This window comes from Phyllobates terribilis, unplaced genomic scaffold (genome assembly GCF_046119375.1).
Source record: "Phyllobates terribilis strain yellow unplaced genomic scaffold, ASM4611937v1 Scaffold_9__5_contigs__length_417890890, whole genome shotgun sequence".
Classification (NCBI taxonomy): Eukaryota; Metazoa; Chordata; class Amphibia; order Anura; family Dendrobatidae; genus Phyllobates; species Phyllobates terribilis.
This window is the reverse complement of record NW_027362769.1, coordinates 103,381,267-103,404,497: the sequence shown is the minus strand read 5'-3', so window position 1 is coordinate 103,404,497 and position 23,231 is coordinate 103,381,267. Positions and strand designations below refer to the sequence as shown.

At 47.4% G+C, this 23,231-nt stretch overlaps 1 protein-coding gene across 1 annotated transcript in view; it reads right to left on the bottom strand.

Moving 5' to 3' along the window:
- Positions 1–23,231, bottom strand: part of PDE11A (phosphodiesterase 11A) — a 921,640-nt gene that overhangs the window by 29,502 nt on the left and 868,907 nt on the right. Inside the window, exon 19 of the mRNA XM_073646878.1 lies at positions 21,056–21,139. Within this exon, the coding sequence (XP_073502979.1) occupies positions 21,056–21,139 (84 nt within the window). The remainder of the gene's footprint in view (positions 1–21,055; positions 21,140–23,231) is intronic.

Sequence of the window (23,231 nt, the reverse complement as noted above, 5' to 3'; positions counted from 1 at the left end):
GGATGCTCCAGAGGAAGCCAAGCAGCTATGGAAAGAGAAGAGCAAGCTGTTCCTCTACGAAGGCAAGCTGTGCAGAAGGATTGTCAACCACCGGACGCACGAGCTGACCTGGCAAGTCGTGGTCCCAAGGCGGGATGCAGCTATGGTCCTGGGGGACTTACCATGACAGAGCGGGGCACTTCGGTTGGAAGAAACTGGAGTTCCTGCTAAGAGGACGGTTCTTTTGGGTCGGCATGAGAGGGGCTGTAGAGAAGTGGTGCAGAGACTGTGGCCCTTGTCACCTAAGGAGGAAGGACCGTGCCAGCCAGAAGACACCCTTGAGGCCCATCGTCACCACGCAGCCTCTTGAGCTGGTAGCTCTGGACCACGTCAAATTGGCTCCAAGCCGGTCAGGATACATCTACGCCCTGACAATCGTGGACCACTATTCCCGTTTTCTAGTGGTGGTCCCGGTGAAAGATTTGACAGCCCAAACGGCGGCCAGAGCCTTCCAGCAATGCTTCTGCCGTCCACACGGGTATCCGGAACAGGTCCTGACAGACCAGGGTCCAGCGTTCGAGGCTGAAATCTTCCAAGAGTTCTGCAACCTCTATGGCTGTAAGAAGATTCGGACAACGCCTTACCACCCACAAACCAACGGGATGTGTGAGAAAATGAACAATATTGTCATTGATCTCCTGAAGACGTTGCCCCTGGAGGAACGCAGCCTGTGGCCACAAAAACTGCCGGATCTGATAGACTTATACAATCATATCCCGGTGAATGCTACAAACTGCACCCCGGCTTACCTGATGCGAGCCAGACCAGGTAAGCTGCCCGTAGACCTGGAGATGGGAGTCCTAACACCTGAGGACACCTCCCCGGATGCGGACTGGGATACGGAAAGGCAACTGCAGTACAAGAATGTACAAGAGAGTGTGGAGAAGAGCCTGGCCCAGGTGAGAGAGAAGCAAGAAAGACTCTTCAACCAACACGCCCCTGCTGGTCCCCTAGAACCTGGTGAGCAGGTCCTGAAGCGAAAGAGAAGGCTACATAAGTTGGACGACCAGTGGGAAAGGGAACCCTACACCGTACTGCAGTCTGACCATGACAACCCGAAGGTGTGCGTGATCACCAAGGACGGAGGAGAAACCACTAGTACCGTCTCCAGGGACCACCTCAAAAGATGCCCCGAGCAACTCCGTAGTGCAGAAGAGGATCAAAGTGACCTTGAACCCACAGAGGACAAGGAAGAAATGATCAGCACCGTTCTCGGAGAGTTCCCTCAGTCCTGGACTCGGATAAACGATGCCATAGTGGTACCCGTCCTGCATTTCCTGCAACCGACTCAGCAACAACCTGCACCAGAGCCGGAAGGTGAAGAAGAGCAAGCAGTTCCAGAGGCAGAAGAGCCTGTACCAGCAGCCCAGGAGAGTCAACCCTCTGCTGACAGTGAGCCTGCCATGCCTGTGGTAAGCCAAAGGACCCGCAGACAGCTGCCTGCCCTACCTGTACACCCAGCTGGTAGCTGTACCCCTAACGCTAGTGGGGAAAGCCAGGTCGGTCCACCACCAGACAGTGGGTTAAGGAGGTCAACCAGGAGCACTAAGGGACAGATACCCGCTCGCTGGAGAATATAGGGTGCACTAAAATTGTAAATAACCCTGTTGCCAAATGTTGAAATGTTTGCAAAGTTACATGCATGTTTGGTAATTCTGTGTTTCAGTTTCTTGCAGTTACCGTAAGGACTCAAAGGTTATGGACTTTTAATAACCGGGACCTTGTATGGACTGCGTTTGGAGCCTAACCAAGGAATGAACTAAGACTGTGAAGGACTTGGGGTAGGACAGACCCCCACCTGGTTAAGGCTCACCGTTGTATTGGTGATATGGACACCCGGTCACAGACCACCCTGTGACCTTAAGAACTCAATCTGTGCGTCACTTTCCTGATAATGTTTTATGGTCATGCATATTGTCTTTGTTTATTGTTTAGTCCCGGAGCACTAAATTTTACTAGGGGGGAATGTGTCACCCTGGCCTGGATGCCACAAGTATAATAAATCTGTGTCTGAGAGCAAGGGGGGGGGTTCTCTAGTCAGGGGAACATTAGCATGCAATACCTCCTGTCACAGGCCAGTAGGGGGAGCAGGCTGCCCCTATAAAAGCTGGAACTGGGGGCAGGGTTAGAGAGAACTGGACGACGTGTCTCAGCACTGAGAAGTGTCCAGAGCAGAGAGGGACAGTTGTATTGCACCCTAAGAGGAAGTGTGGCAGAAGGAGAGCCACAAGCCAGAGACAAGAGGCAAAGTGAGCCTGTCTTGGCAGACAAAGAACACAATTTACCAGACTTTGGTGTCTGAGGCTGGGAGGATTCCACATCCCACAGCAGATAACCAGTCCGCAGGGGACTGTATGTTCCTTGGCCTAAGAAGCCTGGAGGCTCTGCCACAACAGAAGGGACCAGTAAAGCCGTACCAGGCCGGGAGCAGAAAGGAACCCACGTCGCAGGCCATACAGGCGAGAATACACGGAAAGCTCGGAAACGTGGGCTGTTACCCTATAAGGAGGAGATAGCCAGAAGGAGCGCAGAAAGCACGGTAGGCCTACACCCTCACCCTGACCAGGGCCAATTTTCCAATTGCTCTCAGACATCCAGGTCCCCTCCTAGCCGGGACTGTTGGTGGGTCAGTTTACCTGCTCTAGTAAAGACCCTGGACTGCAATCTGTTGTCTGTGTGCTCCTTGCTCCTCCAGCACTATCAGCACTGGGACTCTCACCACCATCACTCCCACCATCCACTACACTGCCCTGGGGCTGCACTCTTCCCGTGGGGAGTCACACCACCTCAGCTGCATACACCATCAGCCCCAGCAGTCTGCCCAGCAGCGGCGGTTCCTAATGACCGCAAATCCACGGGTGGCGTAGTCGGACGTTATCAACAGCACATAGCAGACTACCACTGGCCTGACCACCCTGAGCCACGGAACCGGGTTGCCACTACTACCCACATCGTTCCCCTATTGCCCGGATCCGAGTGCCCCACGGCCCAGGGGGCGAGTCAAATCTGTGCTGCACTTTATGTACACGCTCAGCGTTGAGGTAGGGCTGTGGAGTCGGGAGTCGGAGTCAGGGAAATTGATGAGTCGGATTTGAATATTTGGCTTACCGACTCCACACTCCCGCTTTTGCATATTGTATCTCCTTTTGGCAGATTCATACGTGGCGGATTTGACGCGCCCCTGGGCCTGTGTCGCGCTGCGTTGCGCACGCGGGAGCTTACCCGGAGCCGGATCTGTTGAGGGTTGTAGTCTCGTGGCGGTGACCCGGTCCGTGCCCAGGGAGTCAAACTGAGCGGCGATGTATCAGCGGTAGATGTTGGACGACTATGCCACCCGTTGAGTACAGCTAAGGAGCTGCTGCTGCAGGGCAGACCGCTGAGGCCGGTGGTAGGATTGTGCAGCGTGATAGTATAACCCCCAACGGGAGGGGTATGGCCTCAGGGCAGCCGACGTGGATGATGGGGGTAGCAGGAACCACTCGGAGACGGTACGGTGTAGTTCAGGGTCTTTACTGGTGACAAAGATAGACCCTCCCGGAGTACTGGCTAGCGATTGGTGCTTGGTCAGTCCTTGAGCAGATGGGATCTCCCCTGGCCAGGCGGAGTTGTAGGCCTCCCAAACTAACTGTACTCTTCTGGCTACCTTGCTAGAGGCGGGTATAAGTAGCCCACGTCCCTCAGTGTACCGTGTGGTGCTCACCCGTATGGCCGGTGACTCGGGGCCTTCTAGTAGCTTCCGCTCCACGACGGCGGTGCTGGTCCCACGCGTGTGACCGTGCCTTCGGGTTTCTTGGCCAGAGGACCTGGAATCCCCTGCCTGACGGATTCTGCTGCTGGGTAGGAGTTAGTCCCCACAGCCTCGGACTCCGGGTCCGGTAAGAAATCTTCTCAGTCAGGGCGAGCTCTGCAGCTGCCAGCCCCTGACTCCTTGTAACACTGCTCCCACAGAGCTCCTGATGTTCTGTTCCTATATTTGCTTCTTTTCTCTGTCTCTACTTCTTCTCTACTCACTAACCCTGCCTCAGCCCCAGTTTTATATAGGGGAAGTTCTTCCCCTCCCAGGACTGTGCAGGAGGTGTGGCATGCATAGGATTCCTGACCAAGAGACCTCCCACCTGCTCTCAGACGTAATATCTCTATCACTGTGGCAACCAGACCCCTGGGGTGTCACATTCCCCCCTAGTGAAATTTAGTACTCCGGGACTAAACATATTTTAGAAAAACATAACAAGATATAACAATAACAATACAATAAAGAAACACATAAAGGTGGTCACGGCATGTCCGTAACCGGGTGCAGTCTTTGAAGAAAGCAAGGTGTCCATTTCACCAAAACAGGGAGACGTAACCAGGTAGGGGTCTGTCCTGCCCCGAGTCCTTAACAGTCTTTAGTCCGTCCTGGGTTACGCTCCAACTATGTACACAGGATTCCCGGTAAATCCACCAAAGACTCCTATAAACAACTAGAAACACATAATTATACACAAGCAACAAGAAAAACAGGTAACCACAAATAAAACAATTTATACACTTCAAATCCTCCAACGTGCGGGTAACTGGCCTCTAGTGGCCCTAGTGGACCTACGGAGCTGACTGTCTGGCCCTGAACTACAGGGTGTAGGAGCTGTCAAGGGTAAATTGGGCAGCTGTCTATGGGCCCTTTGGCTCACTAGGGATATGGCAGGCTCACTGCAAGCAGAGGGTTGATCCTCCTGATCTGCTGGTGTGGGGTCTTCTGCCTCCTGGACCGGCTGTTCTTCCAGCTCTACCTGTTGCTCCGTAGGTGCTTGGGATGCTGGTTGGAGGAAGGTGAGTACGGGTACCACAACTGCACCATTGACTTGAGTCCAAGACCGAGGGAAGTCTCCGAGCACAGTACTAACCATATCTTCCCTTTCCTCTACGGATCGATGGTCTTCTTGTTCCTCTTCAGGGTTCCGTAGCTGTTCAGGACACTTCTTCAGGTGATCCCGGGATACAATGGCTGTGGTCTCCCCTCCGTCTTTACTGATGGTACAGACCTTCGGGTTCTCGTGGCTTGAGGGCAGTACGGTGTACGGGTCCTTCTCCCACTGGTCGTCCAACTTGTGGAGCCGTCTTTTCCTCTTCAAGACCTGCTCTACGGGCACCAGGGGAACAGTGGGAGCATACTGGTTGTAAGTTTTCTCTTGTCTCTCCCTAGCCTGACAGAGACTTCGCTCCACGCTCTCCTGTACTTTCCGGTACTGCTGCTGCCTCTCTGTGTCCCAGTCTGCTTCTAGTGAAGTGTCCTCGGGTGTCAGGACTCCCATTTCCAGGTCAACAGGTAACTTACCAGGTCTCGCCCTCATTAGGTAAGCCGGGGTACAGTTGGTGGAACCTACCGGGATGTGGTTGTATAGGTCCACCAGATCGGGCAGCTTCTCAGGCCACAGACTGCGTTCTTCCAGGGGCAACGTTTTCAGAAGATCCATTACCACCTGGTTCATTTTCTCACAAAGTCCATTAGTTTGCGGATGATAGGGTGTCGTCCTTATCTTCCGGCAGCCATACAGATTGCAGAATTCCTGGAAGACCTCCGCTTCAAAGGCAGGTCCCTGGTCCGTCAGCACTTGGTCCGGGTACCCGTGTGGACGGCAGAAGTGCTGCTGGAAGGCTCTAGCTGCTGTTTGAGCCGTTAAGTCCTTGACGGGGACGACAACCAAGAACCGGGAGTAATGATCCACGATGGTTAACGCGTAGACGTAGCCACTTCTGCTTGGGGTCAGTTTTACATGATCCAAGGCTACCAGTTCCAACGGCTGCCGGGTGACGATGGACTGCAGGGGAGTCTTCTGGCTGGCACGGTCCTTCCTCCTCAGGTTGCACGGGCCACAGTCTCTGCACCACCTCTCGATGGTTCCCCTCATGCCTACCCAATGGAACCGCCCGCGCAGCAGGAACTCCAGCTTCTTCCATCCGAAATGCCCAGCTCCATCGTGGTATGCCTCCATCACCATGGCTGCGTCTCGTCGTGGCACCACTACTTGCCAGATTAGTTCATGCGTCCGGGAGTTAACCATCCTGCGGCACAACTTCCCCTTGTAAAGGAACAGTCTACTCTTTTCTGCCCACAGTTGCTTGGCTTCCTCCGGAGCGTCTGGGTCAAGGCGAGCCTCTGGCCGAGTCAGCATCTCCTTCACCAGCCGGACGGCAGGGTCACTGTCTTGCGTTTCCGCCCAGTTGTAGTGAGGTAAGGGGTTAAGCGCAGTGCCTTGCTTACTCCTTACCCGATGGGAATACTGGATAGTCCCATGACGGTGAAACGCGGGGAGTTCGACTTCTTCCAGTCCCTCTGGTCTTCTCCTACGTCCGGTAGGTTTGGCATCCTGGACAGGGCGTCCACGTTGGTATTGGAGCGTCCTGCCCGGTATTTGATGGTGAACTCGTAGTTGGACAGACGGGCCATCCATCTCTGCTCTAGGGCACCGAGTCTTGCCGTGTCCAGGTGTGTCAACGGGTTGTTATCCGTGTACACGACGAACCGGGAAGAAGCGAGGTAGTGCTTAAAGCGTTCGGTGACTGCCCACACCACTGCCAGGAACTCTAGCTTAAATGAGCTGTAATTCTCAGGGTTTCTTTCGGTGGGTCGCAGTTTTCGGCTGGCGTAAGCGATTACTCGCTCTTTCCCCTGCTGGATCTGGGACAGCACGGCTCCTAGCCCGATGTTACTTGCGTCGGTGTAGAGGATAAAGGGCTGGCTGTAATCCGGGTACGCCAGGATTTCATCCCCCGTGAGGGCCATCTTCAGCTGGCGGAAGGACTCTTCTTCCAACTTCTCCCATCTGAAGGGCGGCTTCTGGTTCTTGGCCTTCCGGGACTGGCCTATCAGGAGGTCCAGCATAGGAGCTGCCTTTTTGGTGAAACCGGGGATGAACCTGCGGTAGTAGCCTACCAACCCGAGGAACTGCCGCACTTCCTTTACACTGGAGGGACTTGGCCATTCCTTAATTGCGGTGATCTTATCAGGGTCGGGAGCCACTCCGTCAGCGCTCACCACGTGTCCCAGGTACTGCACCTTTGGTTTCAGGAGGTGACACTTGGAGGGTTTCACCTTTAGGCCGTAGCTTGCCAGAGCTTCGAACACTTCCGCCAGGTGTTTCAGGTGGTCCTCATAAGTCTTAGAATATACGATGACATCGTCCAGGTACAACAGGACCGTCTCGAAGTTTCTGTGGCCCAGACAGCACTCCATTAATCGTTGGAAGGTTCCTGGTGCGTTGCAGAGTCCGAACGGCATACAGGTAAACTCGCTAAGTCCCATCGGGGTGGTGAATGCGGTCTTCTCCCGGTCCGCCTCTGCTACAGGAACCTGCCAGTACCCACTAGTGAGATCCAAGGTAGAGAAGAAGTTAGCAGATCTTAAAGCAGCCAAAGACTCCTCTATCCTTGGTAAGGGGTACGCATCCTTGTGTGTGATACGGTTGATTTTCCGGTAATCTACACACATCCTCATGGTGTTGTCTTTCTTTTTGACTAAGACTAGTGGAGCTGCCCAGGGGCTACAGCTATCCCTGATCACCCCAGCCTCCTTCATGTCTCTAAGCATCCCCTTGGCGTGTTGGTAGTGTGCAGGGGGTACGGGTCGATACCTCTCTTTTATGGGAGGATGGTCTCCCGTGGGGATGTGGTGTTCTACCCCCTTGACTCGCCCGAAGTCTAACGGGTGTTTACTAAACACTCTCTCGTACTCTTGAACCACCCGATAGACTCCCTGTTTCTGGTGTGAGGGAGTGGAGTCAGTACCCAAATGTAGTTGCTGACACCAGTCCTCCATTGTTTTCTTAGAGCCGTTACCTTCCTCCGGGTGAGATGGAGGCAAGGGTTCCACAGATTGTATAGCATTTTGGTTAATGGTATATAATTTGGCTAGCGTGGCATACCGGGGCAGGTACACTTCCCTCTTCCCGATATTGATTAGGCGAACGGGCACCCTCCCATGGCGTACATTAACCACCCCCCGTGCTGTCAAGATGGTGGGCCTACTGTCTGAGTAAACTGGTTCTACCATTGCCTGGTAATCTCTACCTCTCAGACCAATAGCTGCCCGGCACCAAATCATCATTTCACTTTTTGGGGGCATGGCAATAGGGAAAGGGTCACACATTCTCACGCTACCAATCTCACCGCCAGAGAGTTCCACCTGTTGCCGTCGCATCAGTGCCCGGATCTCTTTTTGGAGCACTCGCTGCTCGCCGGAGCTGGCGTTCTTGGCAACCTGCTGTAAAAGGAAAATCACCTCTGCAAGACAATTTTCAATTACATTAGTTCCTAGAGTTATCTTTGGGTGACTCTCGTGTTTGTCAATGTCTACAATGATCAGTCCCTGTGCTGCCAGTTCAACTCTACCAATTTTAATGGTCACCTCTTTAAATCCGATCTGTGGCACGGGCTGACCATTGCTGGCGATGATACTCAAGTCGTCGTCAGGGTAGCGGGTAATATCCGAGTCATTCCAGTACTGCTTGAAGAGCACGTACGGGATGGTGGTGACCTGTGACCCGGTGTCCAGTAGGGCACTCATAGGAATGCCATCCAGTACCACAGGCAAGACTGGACGTCCTCCCACATATTTGTCGCGCCAGTTCGATGGGCCTGATGATCTTTTTCCTAGGGGTTGGCCCTCTACCCTAGGTTGTGCCAGTTTAAAGGACAGTACCTTGCCATATGTCCGGGTTGATTGCTGCGGCGGCAGATGGGTCGTCCGTCCTCGTTGTATCGGTCGCTGGATCTCCCTCTGGCCGGTGGGGTCCTCCTTGGTCGACGCCACGGGATGTCCTCCGGTCCGGATGCCAGCTGGATCTTCCCTGGAGTAGAAACCTGTAAAGACTGCACAGTTCGGGTTAGCGCAGCAACGCTTTTAGCTAGCTCTTGGACCTGATGGTGTAGGTCTGGAGCCGGGTCATTGCTCAAAGCCTGTGCATCAGCTCCCACAGGCCCTGCCGACAAGGGCGCCGCCTCCTGGTGGTAAGTAGTAGTGGGGCGTCTGTGGGTCACAACGCCACCTGGTGCCGGTTCTCGGAGCACCCGGATGGCTCTGTCCTTGAACTGTGCAAATCCCAGATGAGGGTCCTGTAAGGCCATTGCCCGCAACTGGGTTCGGTGGGCATTGCAATATAAACCCTCTATAAATTGTTCAGTCAACAGCCTGTCCTCGTCTCCCACGCCGTCAGGGTCGGTCTGCTTAATGGCTCTCAGGGCCTCTTGTAGGTTCAGGGCATAGTCCCTTATACTCTCATGTGCCCGCTGTTTGCACCCGTAGAATCTAAGCTTGATCTCGGCTGAGGTGCGGGTATCAAAGGTGTCCCTCAGCCGGGTTAGTATCCCTGCGACAGTCCTCCCCCCAGGTGGCCAGGACTTTACCTCCCTTCGGGCTGCCCCAGTTAATTGGGCCACCAGGATGCTCACTTTTTGCTCTTCTGTGAGGGGGTACACCTGGAAGAGGCTATCCAGCTTTTCTCTAAAGTCATGCAGGGTATGTGACTCCCCTGAGTACTGGGGTAGCCAGGCCGCTCCCGGGATATAGGGCATGGTGAAAGGCATGACTGCAGCAGCGGTGGCGCTGGCGGGGGTTGAGGCAGTGAAGCTCTCCTCCGTATCCGACATCCTCCTCCCCCCTAGTGGACCGTGGCCTACCTTGCGATGATCCTCTTCCGTAGGCCGCGGCTCCGCAGTAGATCGTCAGGGTTGAGGACCTTCCGTCGCGCTCCTGTGACGTCGGCGTCTGCTGGGCTCCTTCCAGGACCTTACGCGACGTCCGGACGTGAGGCGGGGCTTCAGTTCTCGCGCGCTTTCGGAGTCCACGCCCCTCTTCTTCCCGCGCGACGTCTTCAAGATGGCGTCCAACGGCGGGAAAACTCCACGGAAGGCGGGAAGAAGGCTGAAAATGGCGCCGGATGGCGGGAATCTTCACCGATGGCGGGAAGAAGGCTGAAGATGGCGCCGGATGGCGGGAATCTTCACCACAGGTAAGTTTGAACAGTCTTTTTCAGGCACGCAGTACCCGGTGGTTGCGGGCATGAAATCCTGCCGACTACGCCAAAAGTTGACGCGCCCCTGGGCCTGTGTCGCGCTGCGTTGCGCACGCGGGAGCTTACCCGGAGCCGGATCTGTTGAGGGTTGTAGTCTCGTGGCGGTGACCCGGTCCGTGCCCAGGGAGTCAAACTGAGCGGCGATGTATCAGCGGTAGATGTTGGACGACTACGCCACCCGTTGAGTACAGCTAAGGAGCTGCTGCTGCAGGGCAGACCGCTGAGGCCGGTGGTAGGATTGTGCAGCGTGATAGTATAACCCCCAACGGGAGGGGTATGGCCTCAGGGCAGCCGACGTGGATGATGGGGGTAGCAGGAACCACTCGGAGACGGTACGGTGTAGTTCAGGGTCTTTACTGGTGACAAAGATAGACCCTCCCGGAGTACTGGCTAGCGATTGGGGCCTGGTCAGTCCTTGAGCAGATGGGATCTCCCCTGGACAGGCGGAGTTGTAGGCCTCCCAAACTAACTGTACTCTTCTGGCTACCTTGCTAGAGGCGGGTATAAGTAGCCCACGTCCCTCAGTGTACCGTGTGGTGCTCACCCGTATGGTTGGTGACTCGGGGCCTTCTAGTAGCTTCCGCTCCACGACGGCGGTGCTGGTCCCACGCGTGTGACCGTGCCTTCGGGTTTCTTGGCCAGAGGACCTGGAATCCCCTGCCTGACGGATTCTGCTGCTGGGTAGGAGTTAGTCCCCACAGCCTCGGACTCCGGGTCCGGTAAGAAATCTTCTCAGTCAGGGCGAGCTCTGCAGCTGCCAGCCCCCGACTCCTTGTAACACTGCTCCCACAGAGCTCCTGATGTTCTGTTCCTATATTTGCTTCTTTTCTCTGTCTCTACTTCTTCTCTACTCACTAACCCTGCCTCAGCCCCAGTTTTATATAGGGGAAGTTCTTCCCCTCCCAGGACTGTGCAGGAGGTGTGGCATGCATAGGATTCCTGACCAAGAGACCTCCCACCTGCTCTCAGACGTAATATCTCTATCACTGTGGCAACCAGACCCCTGGGGTGTCACAGATTAATTTTCATGTCTGCAACATGTTCATTCTCTTGTGGCAATGTCACGGTTCATCTATAAGGTAGTCGGGGTGAAATCCGCAGTGAAACCTCAGCATAATTTTCATGTCATAGATGCAGATTTTGCTCCTGATTTGCTTCCGGGCGGACTGAATGTTACGTCATTATTTATAAATAAACTGCTTTTTTGCTGTTATAGTTTTATTTTTTTCTGCTCATTTTGCTCCAGATTCATGGGACCAAAGGCAATTAACACATGATGTGTCAAGGAACAGCATTTACATTTCACAAGCGATCTTATGCTTTAAGGATTATGTCTTCGAATACAAGCTGCCAGAACCGATTCTCGTGAGCATTTATATTGAGCAGTAATCAATGTTCTTCTCTTCTGTTAGTAAAAGCTCTTAAGGAATCTTTTCCAGTGGTATTAATCTCATATCCAGAGCGTCTCGTTCCTGCTCTACCTGGCCACATCCAGGATTGCCACAGGATTCTAATATGTTTAAGTCTCCTTTGAAGCTGAAGTGCTTCATCCATCATTGTTTTTACTTCCTTTCTGATGCAGTATATTTTGCTATTTGTCTTTCCTGAAAATAGAAAGGCAATGTAGTCCTCCATTCATCATCTTTTCAATGTGTCTTCCAGTCTGTTTTCTTTGCTGTCTTTTCCATCTTAACTTGTCTGAATTGTTATTCATTTTATCTCTCGCGTGTGCGTCTCAGTTTGTGTCATTTTCATTGCAGAAATCATATCCACCTTTTCCTGTCACCCTGGACTATATTCATGGCAAAGGCGCGTTATTCGAGAGCGTAGTAAAGAACAGGCGCTCACATCATATATCTCTCTGCCGTTCTTTCAAATGGTCGATGTCGCCGGAGATTCCATCATTTTTCAATGTGGTTTCTACATTTATTTTTATGCTTTATATCGGAAGGTAGAGAAACAATGTAATATGCATGATTTTTATAAAGGAGTGGAGTCAATAAGGAGTTCTGTGACCATATAAATGCATGTGACCATAATGATGACATGCGTCAGAACAATATATCTTGATTTTAAAGACTGTTTTGTTTTTGGTAGGAAAAATACATTTTCACCCAAGATGGAAGGGAAATTTCGAAAGGCATGAGTTTATAAAGCAATATCGTCTAAAACAGGGGTGGGCAATTAATTTTCCTTAGGGGCCACATGAGAGACCATGACTGTTGTGGAGGGCCAAATCTATATGCTGAAATTAATACTGCTCAATATTAAAATTAACATATTAATTAGAATTATTATTTTATACTAATGTTAATTGTATCACTTAATATTGAGCAGAATTAAGTATGCTGACATCTTCCTATATACCATATGAACCTGCGCACAGCCCCCCTATATACAGTATGAACCCAACACAGCTCCCTATATATAGTATGAGCCCCCACATAGACACCCTTATATACAGTATGAACCCCCACACAGCCCCTTATATACAGTGTGAACCCCCACACAGCCCACATAAATACAGTGTGAGCCCCCACACAGCCCACCTAAACACAGTATGAGCCCTCATATAGTCCCCTATGTGGAGTTTGAGCCCCCACATTGCCCCTATATACAGTATGAGCCCTGACATAGCCACCTATATACAGTATGAGCCCTGACATAGCCACCTATATATAGTATGAGCCCCCACATAGACACCCTTATATACAGTGTGAGCCCCCACACAACCCCTTATATACAGTGTGAGCCCCCACACAGCCCACCTAAATACAGTGCGAGCCCCCACACAGCCCACCTAAACACAGTATGAGCCCTCACAGAGCCCCCTATATGGAGTTTGAGCCCCCACATTGCCCCTGTATACAGTATGAGCCCTGACATAGCCTCCTATATACAGTATGAGCCCTGACATAGCCACCTATATATAGTATGAGCCCCCACATAGACACCCTTATATACAGTATGAGCCCCCCCACAACACCTTATATACAGTGTGAGCCCCCATACAGCCCACCTAAATACAGTGAGAGCCCCCACACAGCCCACCTAAACACAGTATGAGCCCTCACATAGTCCCCTATGTGGAGTTTGAGCCCCCACATTGCCCCTATATACAGTATGAGCCCTGACATAGCCACCTATATACAGTATGAGCCCTGACATAGCCACCTATATATAGTATGAGCCCCCACATAGACACCCTTATATACAGTGTGAGCCCCCACACAACCCCTTATATACAGTGTGAGCCCCCACACAGCCCACCTAAATACAGTGCGAGCCCCCTCACAGCCCACCTAAACACAGTATGAGCCCTCACAGAGCCCCCTATATGGAGTTTGAGCCCCCACATTGCCCCTGAATACAGTATGAGCCCTGACATAGCCTCCTATATACAGTATGAGCCCTGACATAGCCACCTATATATAGTATGAGCCCCCACATAGACACCCTTATATACAGTATGAGCCCCCCCACAACACCTTATATACAGTGTGAGCCCCCATACAGCCCACCTAAATACAGTGTGAGCCCCCACACAGCCCACCTAAACACAGTATGAGCCCTCAAAGAGCCCCCTATATGGAGTTTGAGCCCCCACATTGCCCCTATATACAGTATCAGCCCTGACATAGCCACCTATATACAGTATGAGCCCTAGCCCCCTACATACAGGCACACATCCCATAGACATATGAAAAAACACCTAAAAAAAACACATTCTCACCTCACTCTCGTTCCCCCGCCGCTCCGCTCTCCGGTGCACTGGCTCATTGCGACTGCTGTCTCAGTTGCACATGCTGATTGGTGGAAGAAGGAGCCTGTGGCTCTGTCCTCCACCAATGTATTCATCCTGAGGATGCAGACAGCGGTGATATCGGGCGGAGGGCAGTGGCGGATGGGCAGTGGGTGAGGGCATGATGCGGCTGTGGGCTATTGTTTTCAGCCCTTCAGCTATCTTGGTCTGTGGGCCATACCAAAACAGCCTGAGAGGTGGATGTGGCCCGCGAGCCGCACTTTGCCCATGACTGGTCTAGAGACAAAGCTTGAACATATTGGAATTTGATACAAACTGTCTTAAGAACTCCGTGCATATTAGATAAAAGTCAGCCGGATCAGCTGAACATCTTATGTATATTGTGACTCTCCAAGGATTGGTTGATTGAAATTCAATCTCCCGATTCTTTTTTTCTGTGCACATGATGCTGTCAGATGATTTTCCCCATTGAGAATACAGAAACGCTCGTCCAAGCTGATTGTTCCCGTGTATGGGGCAGGGAGTAGAGATGGTTGTTGGTGGAATGATCATGTGTATGGCCAGCATAACAGAGTGCCGCCAGTTACTTGGAGGACACTCTATAAGGCAAGTGGCCAATATTTACCCTTTATAGCTATTATATTAAAGTGTACATTAACTAAAGAAATTCAGAAGTCTATAAATTGGAAGATTCAATGACAATTTTATAGCAGTCTGTTGTTGGAGACCCATAAAAAAATGATATAGAAGAGTTTAATGCAACTCTAGGGCTCTCTTGAATCTGGTTAGGTGTTCCTTAGTTAGATAGGTGGTCCATACAGGATACAAATAACCATACCATAAAGTTACTAATTATCAGGCCCATGCTGAATATATACATGAATATTAAGATGTATGGTAGTCATAAGCTTCAGGTTTCAGGTCATCTGTGTCACTCCTTCCAGAATTTTAAACAAATGTAAAATGCAATAAAATAAAATTAAATATACTATAATCCAACTATTCAATTTCCCAATGCTCCGGTGACCCCGTCATTCTCTGTTTACTTCCTTGCAGCCATGACCACCGCAGCCACGTAAGCATGTACGCCATTGCGCCCACTGAGGCTGGTTATTAACAACAAAGGATCACAAAGTTTAGAGTATTTAATACTTTAATTTTATTAGACAATTAAAACCAAAAGTGAACATATAAAGTGCAACAACTTTTCCTGGCGAGTCAGTGAGGCACTAATCTTAATTATACAAGAGGGACACAACCAATGTTATGGGTCCTAAAAAATTCCAAGTCTTTGTCTCTTGGGGTCCCTATATCAGTTCCAGTATCTCAGTTCTCCCTGAACGTCCTAAATTCAATGGTCAACATTAAAGTCTATAATGGGATCATAAAAACTTGGTCCCATGCATGGAGATCGTAATTAATCATGCTAAAACAGTACAGACAGCACTGAACTGTTGGATGCCATGCCATAGAGGGGACATTTAATATTAGTGTAGGGACAGGAGTACCTAGTGCGTAAAACTGTTTGAGGACACGATGTCACTCCTTACATTTTTCTGTGCACACTGAGTTAGGCCCATCCAACTTTCATAGGATGGCCATGGCTTGCACCTAAGCATTGGGCCGTCAACCAAAGGGGATGGTAGCACTGCGCAATGTAACAGCTGTTATAGCATGGTTGGGCCATTTTTTGTGAGCCATTCTTCCTCTCTGTATAGAAAAGTTGCTTTGGCAACACTAATCCTCCCAGTTAGGAGTTGTGGGTGTCACCATAGATCTGTGGCGCCATGCACCTCCTCATGGGAGTGACCTGTACCTCATTCGTTGGAGCAGAGGAAAGTTTCCTCCTATCTCACCGCTCACAGGCTAGCCTTCTCGGTTAGATCCGCCCATTAGTTGGAGCACTGTGATTGGTCCCTGGGCATGCTCACCTATTACAAGGTGGCTGGGGATTGGCAACGAGTGAAGATGCGAGAAGGTTTTGCTGAGAAGTTGTGATATAAAATGTAATTATGATGGGAGCTATGCCATGTGCTAAGCAATGCATCTGACTTTCCACTTATTCCAATTTGTTATGGGTTTTCCAATGTATCCATAAAAAATATTGTCTGTCTGTGATTTTTTGATAAGCTGTCCAGAAAAAAATGAAAGTAAAGTTGGCAACCCAGCTCCCAACAATTGGGGTGGGAGTGAATATAAAGTAAAATGCTGCATTGCAAGGTTGTTTGAAGCTAATTCTTAAGGGATAGTGGGTGTCTTTGATGGTAATATACAGTACAGACCAAAAGTTTGGACACACCTTCTCATTTAAAGATTTTTCTGTATTTTCATGACTATGAAAATTGTACATTCACACTGAAGGCATCAAAACTATGAATTAACACATGTGGAATTATATACTTAACAAAAAAGTGTGAAACAACTGAAAATATGTCTTATATTCTAGGTTCTTCAAAGTAGCCACCTTTTGCTTTGATGACTGCTTTGCACAGTCTCGGCATTCTCTTGATGAGCTTCAAGAGGTAGTCACCGGAAATAGTTTTCACTTCACAGGTGTGCCCTGTCAGGTTTAATAAGTGGGATTTCTTGCCTTATAAATGGGGTTGGGACCATTAGTTGTGTTGTGCAGAAGTCTGGTGGATACATAGCTGATAGTCCTACTGAATAGACTGTTAGAATTTGTATTATGGCAAGAAAAAAGCAGCTAAGTAAAGAAAAACTAGTGGCCATCATTGCTTTAAGAAATGAAGGTCAGTCAGTCTGAAAAATTGGGAAAACTTTGAAAGTGTCCCCAAGTGCAGTTGCAAAAACCATCAAGCGCTACAAAGAAACTGGCTCACATGAGGACCGCACCAGGAAAGGAAGACCAAGAATCACCTCTGCTTCTGAGGATAAGTTTATCCGAGTCACCAGCCTCAGAAATCGCAGGTTAACAGCAGCTCAGATTAGAGACCAGGTCAATGCCACACCGAGTTCTAGCAGCAGACACATCTCTTCAACAACTGTTAAGAGGAGACTTTGTGCAGCAGGCCTTCATGGTAAAATAGCTGCTAGGAAACCACTGCTAAGGACAGGCAACAAGCAGAAGAGACTTGTTTGGGCTAAAGAACACAAGGAATGGATATTAGACCAGTGTAAATCTGTGCTTTGGTCTGATGAGTCCAAATTTGAGATCTTTGGTTCCAACCACCGTGTCTTTGTGCGATGCAGAAAAGGTGAACGGATGGACTCTACATGCCTGGTTTCCACCGTGAAGCATGGAGGAGGAGGTGTGATGGTGTGGGGGTGCTTTGCTGGTGACACTGTTGGGGATTTATTCAAAATTGAAGGCATACTGAACCAGCATGGCTACCACAGCATCTTGCAGCGGCATGCTATTCCATCCGGTTTGGGTTTAGTTGGACCATCATTTATTTTTCAACAGGACAATGACCCCAAACACACCTCCAGGCTGTGTAAGGGCTATTTGACCAAGAAGGAGAGTGATGGGGTGCTACGCCAGATGACCTCGCCTCCACAGTCACCAGACCTGAACCTAATCGAGATGGTTTGGGGTGAGCTGGACCGCAGAGTGAAGGCAAAAGGGCCAACAAGTGCTAAGCATCTCTGGGAACTCCTTCAAGATTGTTGGAAGACCATTTTCGGTGACTACCTCTTGAAGCTCATCAAGAGAAAGCCAAGAGTGTGCAAAGCAGTCATCAAAGCAAAAGGTGGCTACTTTGAAGAACCTAGAATATAAGACATATTTTCAGTTGTTTCACACTTTTTGTTAAGTATATAATTCCACATGTGTTAATTCATAGTTTTGATGCCTTCAGTGTGAATGTACAATTTTCAAAGTCAAGAAAATACAGCAAAATCTTTAAATGAGAAGGTGTGTCCAAACTTTTGGTCTGTACTGTATAGTGAGTGCTATCGTGCCCTTGAACGATTAGCATCCCAATAGTTCAGCGCTGTTTGCACTGTATTAGCCCTTTAAATAAGCCCTTTATCTATGAGAAAAGCCAAGAAAAAATGAGCATATACCCTGTAGTATGTAAATAGGTAAATAGTAATAGTACATGTAAATAACATAAGGTATTTAGTTAACACTATTTTGATTTAAAAAAAAAGTGTAGAATTCATCCCACCGCGACGAGGTGTACCCAATCGCCAAATCAGGGTGACACCTTGAGAACTACTTGTCGCGGTGGGATGACTTTTACACTTTTTTAATCAAAATAGTGTTAGCTAAGTACTCTGTGTTATTTACATGTACTATTACTATTTACTTACTTACCTACTAAAGGGTATTTGCTTATTTTGTTTGTTTTTTCTTGGGTTTTGTCTATGAAATGGCCACAGTGTGAACAGGCTCTTACACATTTCCCATATACCAACTTATACTCCAGCTCATTTCTTTAGTTTTTCTTTATGTATGAGACAAAGTGTTAATTATCCCATTATAAACTTTATTGTTAACTGTCCTATTTAGGATGTTGTGGCTATTAGGGAGAGTTGGGATTCAAGGACATATATAGGGACCCTGAAACACATAATAACCCAAATGGTTACATCTGGCAAGTGGATGTAAGCAAAGACCAACAGGGTCCACTGGAGCGTCAGTGCCAGAATGAATAAAAGGGATTGCCTATTCTGGAATTAGTCAACAGGGAGGAGTTTCAATATGGGGTTTGACCAATCACATTCACTGTTGTCCAGTAGTGCGGGTGGGGTCATATGACTGCTGCCAGTATATAGTGGAAGCAGTGAAAAATTCTAACAAGACTGGATATGGGGCATCACTCGTAAAGAATTATCCTTAGAAAAGTGCAGGAGACATTTAGAACATAATTCTGCAATCGATTTTTATCAAAAATTAGAACAATAATATTTTTAAGACAAAAGCTTTTTATTCAAAGGTTAAAAAATAATATAAAATAATTTTTTTTTTCCTTTGGAACATAATTTATAAGATATGTCAAAAATGTTAAAAGTCACATAATATATCTAATAAAATGAAATAAGACGAAATGTTACGTGTGCCTTACTCTATAATGGATACACACTTTATATAAAGAAAAAATAACAAAACACCAAAAAGTCTCGCTTTTTATGTAGGAGAAATTACACAGCTTGATAATATGACATCAGCTTTCCAATTTCCCTGAAGGCAATAACAACACTGACTTCCAGGTCTGCTGCTGTGTTTTCCCTTTAGTTGAGCATCACGCTAATAGCTGCACAGCGAGGAGCAGAGAATGCAGAGGAGAGGAGTCGCTGACACCACTACATTCCCTTAGGAAATCCTAGTAGGAGAGGAGAGGTTTGTTGCTCTCAAATTTGCCTCAACTCAGAATGTGGGAGTTTGTGATCTCCTTCATGATCTGACCCATGTCCTGCCCTCTCAGCAACTAACAAGAACATTTTCTACATTTACTGCAAGCTGCTAATGGATAGAAAAAAACAAACAACATACATTTATTATGAAGAACTGACTTCCTGATCTATCTATCTATCTATCTATCTATCTATCTATCTATCTATCTATCTATCTATCTATCTATCCCTATATTTAATATCTATATCTTTATCCCATATCTATCTATCATCTATCTAATCTACATCTATCTATCTAATATCTATCTATTTAATAGCTATCTAATATTAGATTCCTAAAACTTAATATGGATAAAACTGAATTCATCATCTTTCCCCCATCTCGCTCAACACCCCCATCTGACCTATCCATCAAAGTCAATGGCTGTCCACTCTCCCCAGTCCCGCAAGCTCACTGCCTCGAGGTAACCCTGGACTCTGATCTCTCCTTCAGACCACATATCCAAGCCCTTTTCACGTCCTGCCTACTCCAACCCAAAAATATTTCACAGATCCGCACATTCCTCAACCATGAATCTGCTAAAACCCCAGTGCACGCCCTCATCATCTCCCACCTCAACTACTGCAACTTCCTGCTCTGTGGCCTCCCTTCTAACACTCTCGCACCCCTCCAATCTATCCTAAACTCTGCAGCCCGACTAATCCACCTGTCCCCCGCTATTTCCCGGCCTCTCCTCTCTGTCAATCCCTTCATAGGCTCCCCATTGCCCAGAGACTACAGCTCAAAACCCTGACCATGGCATATAAAGTCATCCACAACCTGTCTCCCCCATATATCTCTGACCTAGTCTCCCGATACATACCCGCACGCAACCTCCGATCCTCACAAGATCTCCTTCTCTACTCCCCTCTCATCTTCTCTTCCCACAATCGTATACAAGATTTCTCCCATGTATCCCCCCTACTCTGGAACTCTGTACCCCAACACATCAGACTCTCGCCTACCGTGGAAACCTTCAAAAGGAACCTGAAGACCGACCTCCTCCGACAAGCCTACAACCTGCAGTAACCACCGCTCCACCATACCGCTGCAGACCAGCTGTACCCTCACCTACTGTATCCTCACCCATCTCTTGTAGACTGTGAGCCCTCGCGGGCAGGGTCCTCTCCTCCTGCACTCGTTTTTGTTCAAATTATTGTACTTGTTGTTTGCTGTGTATTCCCCTTTTAAACATGTAAAGCGCCATGGAGTTAATGGCACTATAATAATAAATAAAATAAATAATAATAATATATATCTTTATTTATCTACATATCTATCTATCTACATATCTATCTATCTATCTATCTATCTATCTATCATATATCGCTCTATTATCTATCTATCAATCTATCTATCTATCTATGTATCTATCTATGTATGTATCTATCTATGTATCTATCTATCTATCTATCTATCTATCTATCTAGTATAAGTTGGTATGCATGCAAAATAGGATCATGTTCACACTGGCTATTAAACAGTCAAAAGTTTTAGGTTTCTTCATTCATTGCAGGTAAGGATGTGGCCTCCCTTCCTTTGAGCTGGACATTACATTTATATAGCTTGCCATTTGTTGCGTGTCCGTGTTCCGGACCCGGTCCTGCTCGGCCCTTATTCACACTGACGTCACATTAAGCATGGTCAGCTTTTAATACTAAGTACATGACTGCACTACTCGACCTCTCTGTGCCTCCAATTTCATACATTATATGTATAATGAGCAATAAATTACCATAGTCTATTAGCCATTTACTTTATTGACCATTGTAGATAGTGTCACATATATGGAGTAACTTTTATCCCTTCCTTCTTTTCCCGACACGGCGCTCCGCATCTACTTACCTCATACAGAGGAAAACAAATATTGTCAATCCATTCTAACTGCAATCTAGGAAGCTCGTCTTTTCTGTTGCGATCGAAAATGGCCTGAAAAAAAAACAAAAACCAGACAATAAGACTATGTTCACATCTACGTTCAGGCATTATATTTCTCTGTTTTGTTTTTAGAAAGCGGCAAATGGAATTCATGTTCAAAATGGATCCATTACATTATTGATGCAAACGGGAGTAGAGGCACCCCATTAACTACCATGGGCTCTGACTGGTTTCCATTATATCCCAGTTTTTAGAATGGAAAAAAACATTTTGAGTTGTTCTAAAAACTAACACATAATGGAATCTGGATGAAATAATGGGGACCCTCTGCTTTCTTTTACATCATTAACGCAATGGATCCATTCTGAACATGAAAGGGGTTAGAGGTTGTCCACCTTTAGGGACGTTTTTGTTTCTTAAATGCATGTATTTGGGGCTAAAAATATTTTTTGCAATTGGGTTTTGTTAAAAATGTTGTACAGTTTGAATGAGTCAACTGAGAATCCATTAGAAAGCTCACTTTGATGATCTCATGGGAGAGTTTGTAATTCTTTATTAAGTCTGTTTCTGATCTCATCTCAGCTTATTTATATTCGCAAACCACATCAAAGTTAAATGTGAACCTGAAAAAGCCAAACTGTTAAAATTTTGCATCCGTTTGGCTTTTACAGGCTATTTGTTTCCCTGCATATTTAGCTTTGATGGAATCTGTGGTCATAAATCAGCTGAGAGGAGCTCAAAAAATAGGTAAAGGAGTTACAAACTCTCAGACAGTCAGAATGAGCTCTCTGATACTTTCCCAGTTACCTCATTTTCCAGCCAGCAATAGACAGTGCAGCTCAGAGACTATAAAAGGCAATCAGTGCTTCATTTTTAATGAAACCCAATTGCAAAAATGATTTTTAGCCCAAAACACATGCACTTGAGTAAACAAAAATGTCCTCAACCCCTTTAATTCCATTTTTTGCACCTAAAAACAGAACAAACATACGGAGTGTCTGAATGAAGTGGTGAACATAGCCTAAAGTATAAAAAGTCAAACACAGGCATTCTTTTGTTTACTAATTTATTGGATCTTATTTATACATTAATCCCTTAATGATCAATGATGGATATATCCATCATGGAGCGTGTCGGGGCTTAGAACAGGAGCCTGTCGATCGCTGCTGTTAACCTCTTAAAGGCTGCTGTTAATTGCTAACCAGCCCGGACATTAATACAGGTGGCCATTGGCTTCCCTGCAACGTGATCGCAGGGAACTGATGGGTTGCTATAACATCCGGGATCCGGCTGAACGTCCCCAGCCCTGTCATGTGTTCGCTTCTGCGATGTTCAGCTTTTGGTTGTGCGTCATAGAAGACAGTGATTTTTACTATACACAGAAATACTATAGTATTGCTCTATATAGCAGAAGCGATCAGACGATCGCAGGTTGAGTTCCCCTAAGTGGACAAACAAAATAAGTAAAAAGTAAAGAAAAAACATGTCCAAAAAAGTCTGATCGGGTCTAAAGTGCTTGAAAAATGTACTGGTTTAGAATTCTCAAAAAATAATGTTTTCTTTTTAATTGTGCTACCAGGCCCAGTCATCTGTAGTCCTGTCTGTGATTCATGATATGTCAAAATGAATCAATGATTTTTTGTCCTTGCACTTGTATGTCCTCTAGTACTGCACTCACTATACAGTACCTATAACCAGACTGCAAAGTAAGACAATCCTCACTCTACGTTTGCCTCACTTTGTCCTTATGTGGCTCGCTCTATAAGATAACCTTTGGTGCTTCATATCACTTTTGGTAACTTGTGACATGTTTGCGCTGTCAGTGTCAAAACATTGATTAAAAGTAGTTTCAGTAAAAAAATAGCAAACAAAAAAAAATTAAAAGCGCACATACAACTTTTAAATTCTTTTTATATTTTGTTAGATTTTTCAGTTGAGCTTTTTACAAAACTTTCTACATAAAAGAGAACTGATCTTTTGTTAAAAATAAATAAAAAAAGGAACTTGTTAAAAAAAAGTGGGGAAACTAAGTCATTACTGCTAAGCAAAACTACCAAAAAAAATAAATATTTATTAAAATAAATAAACAAACAGATAACAAAAAACAACTGTGGTAGCAATGGATATACTGTATACTGCTTCC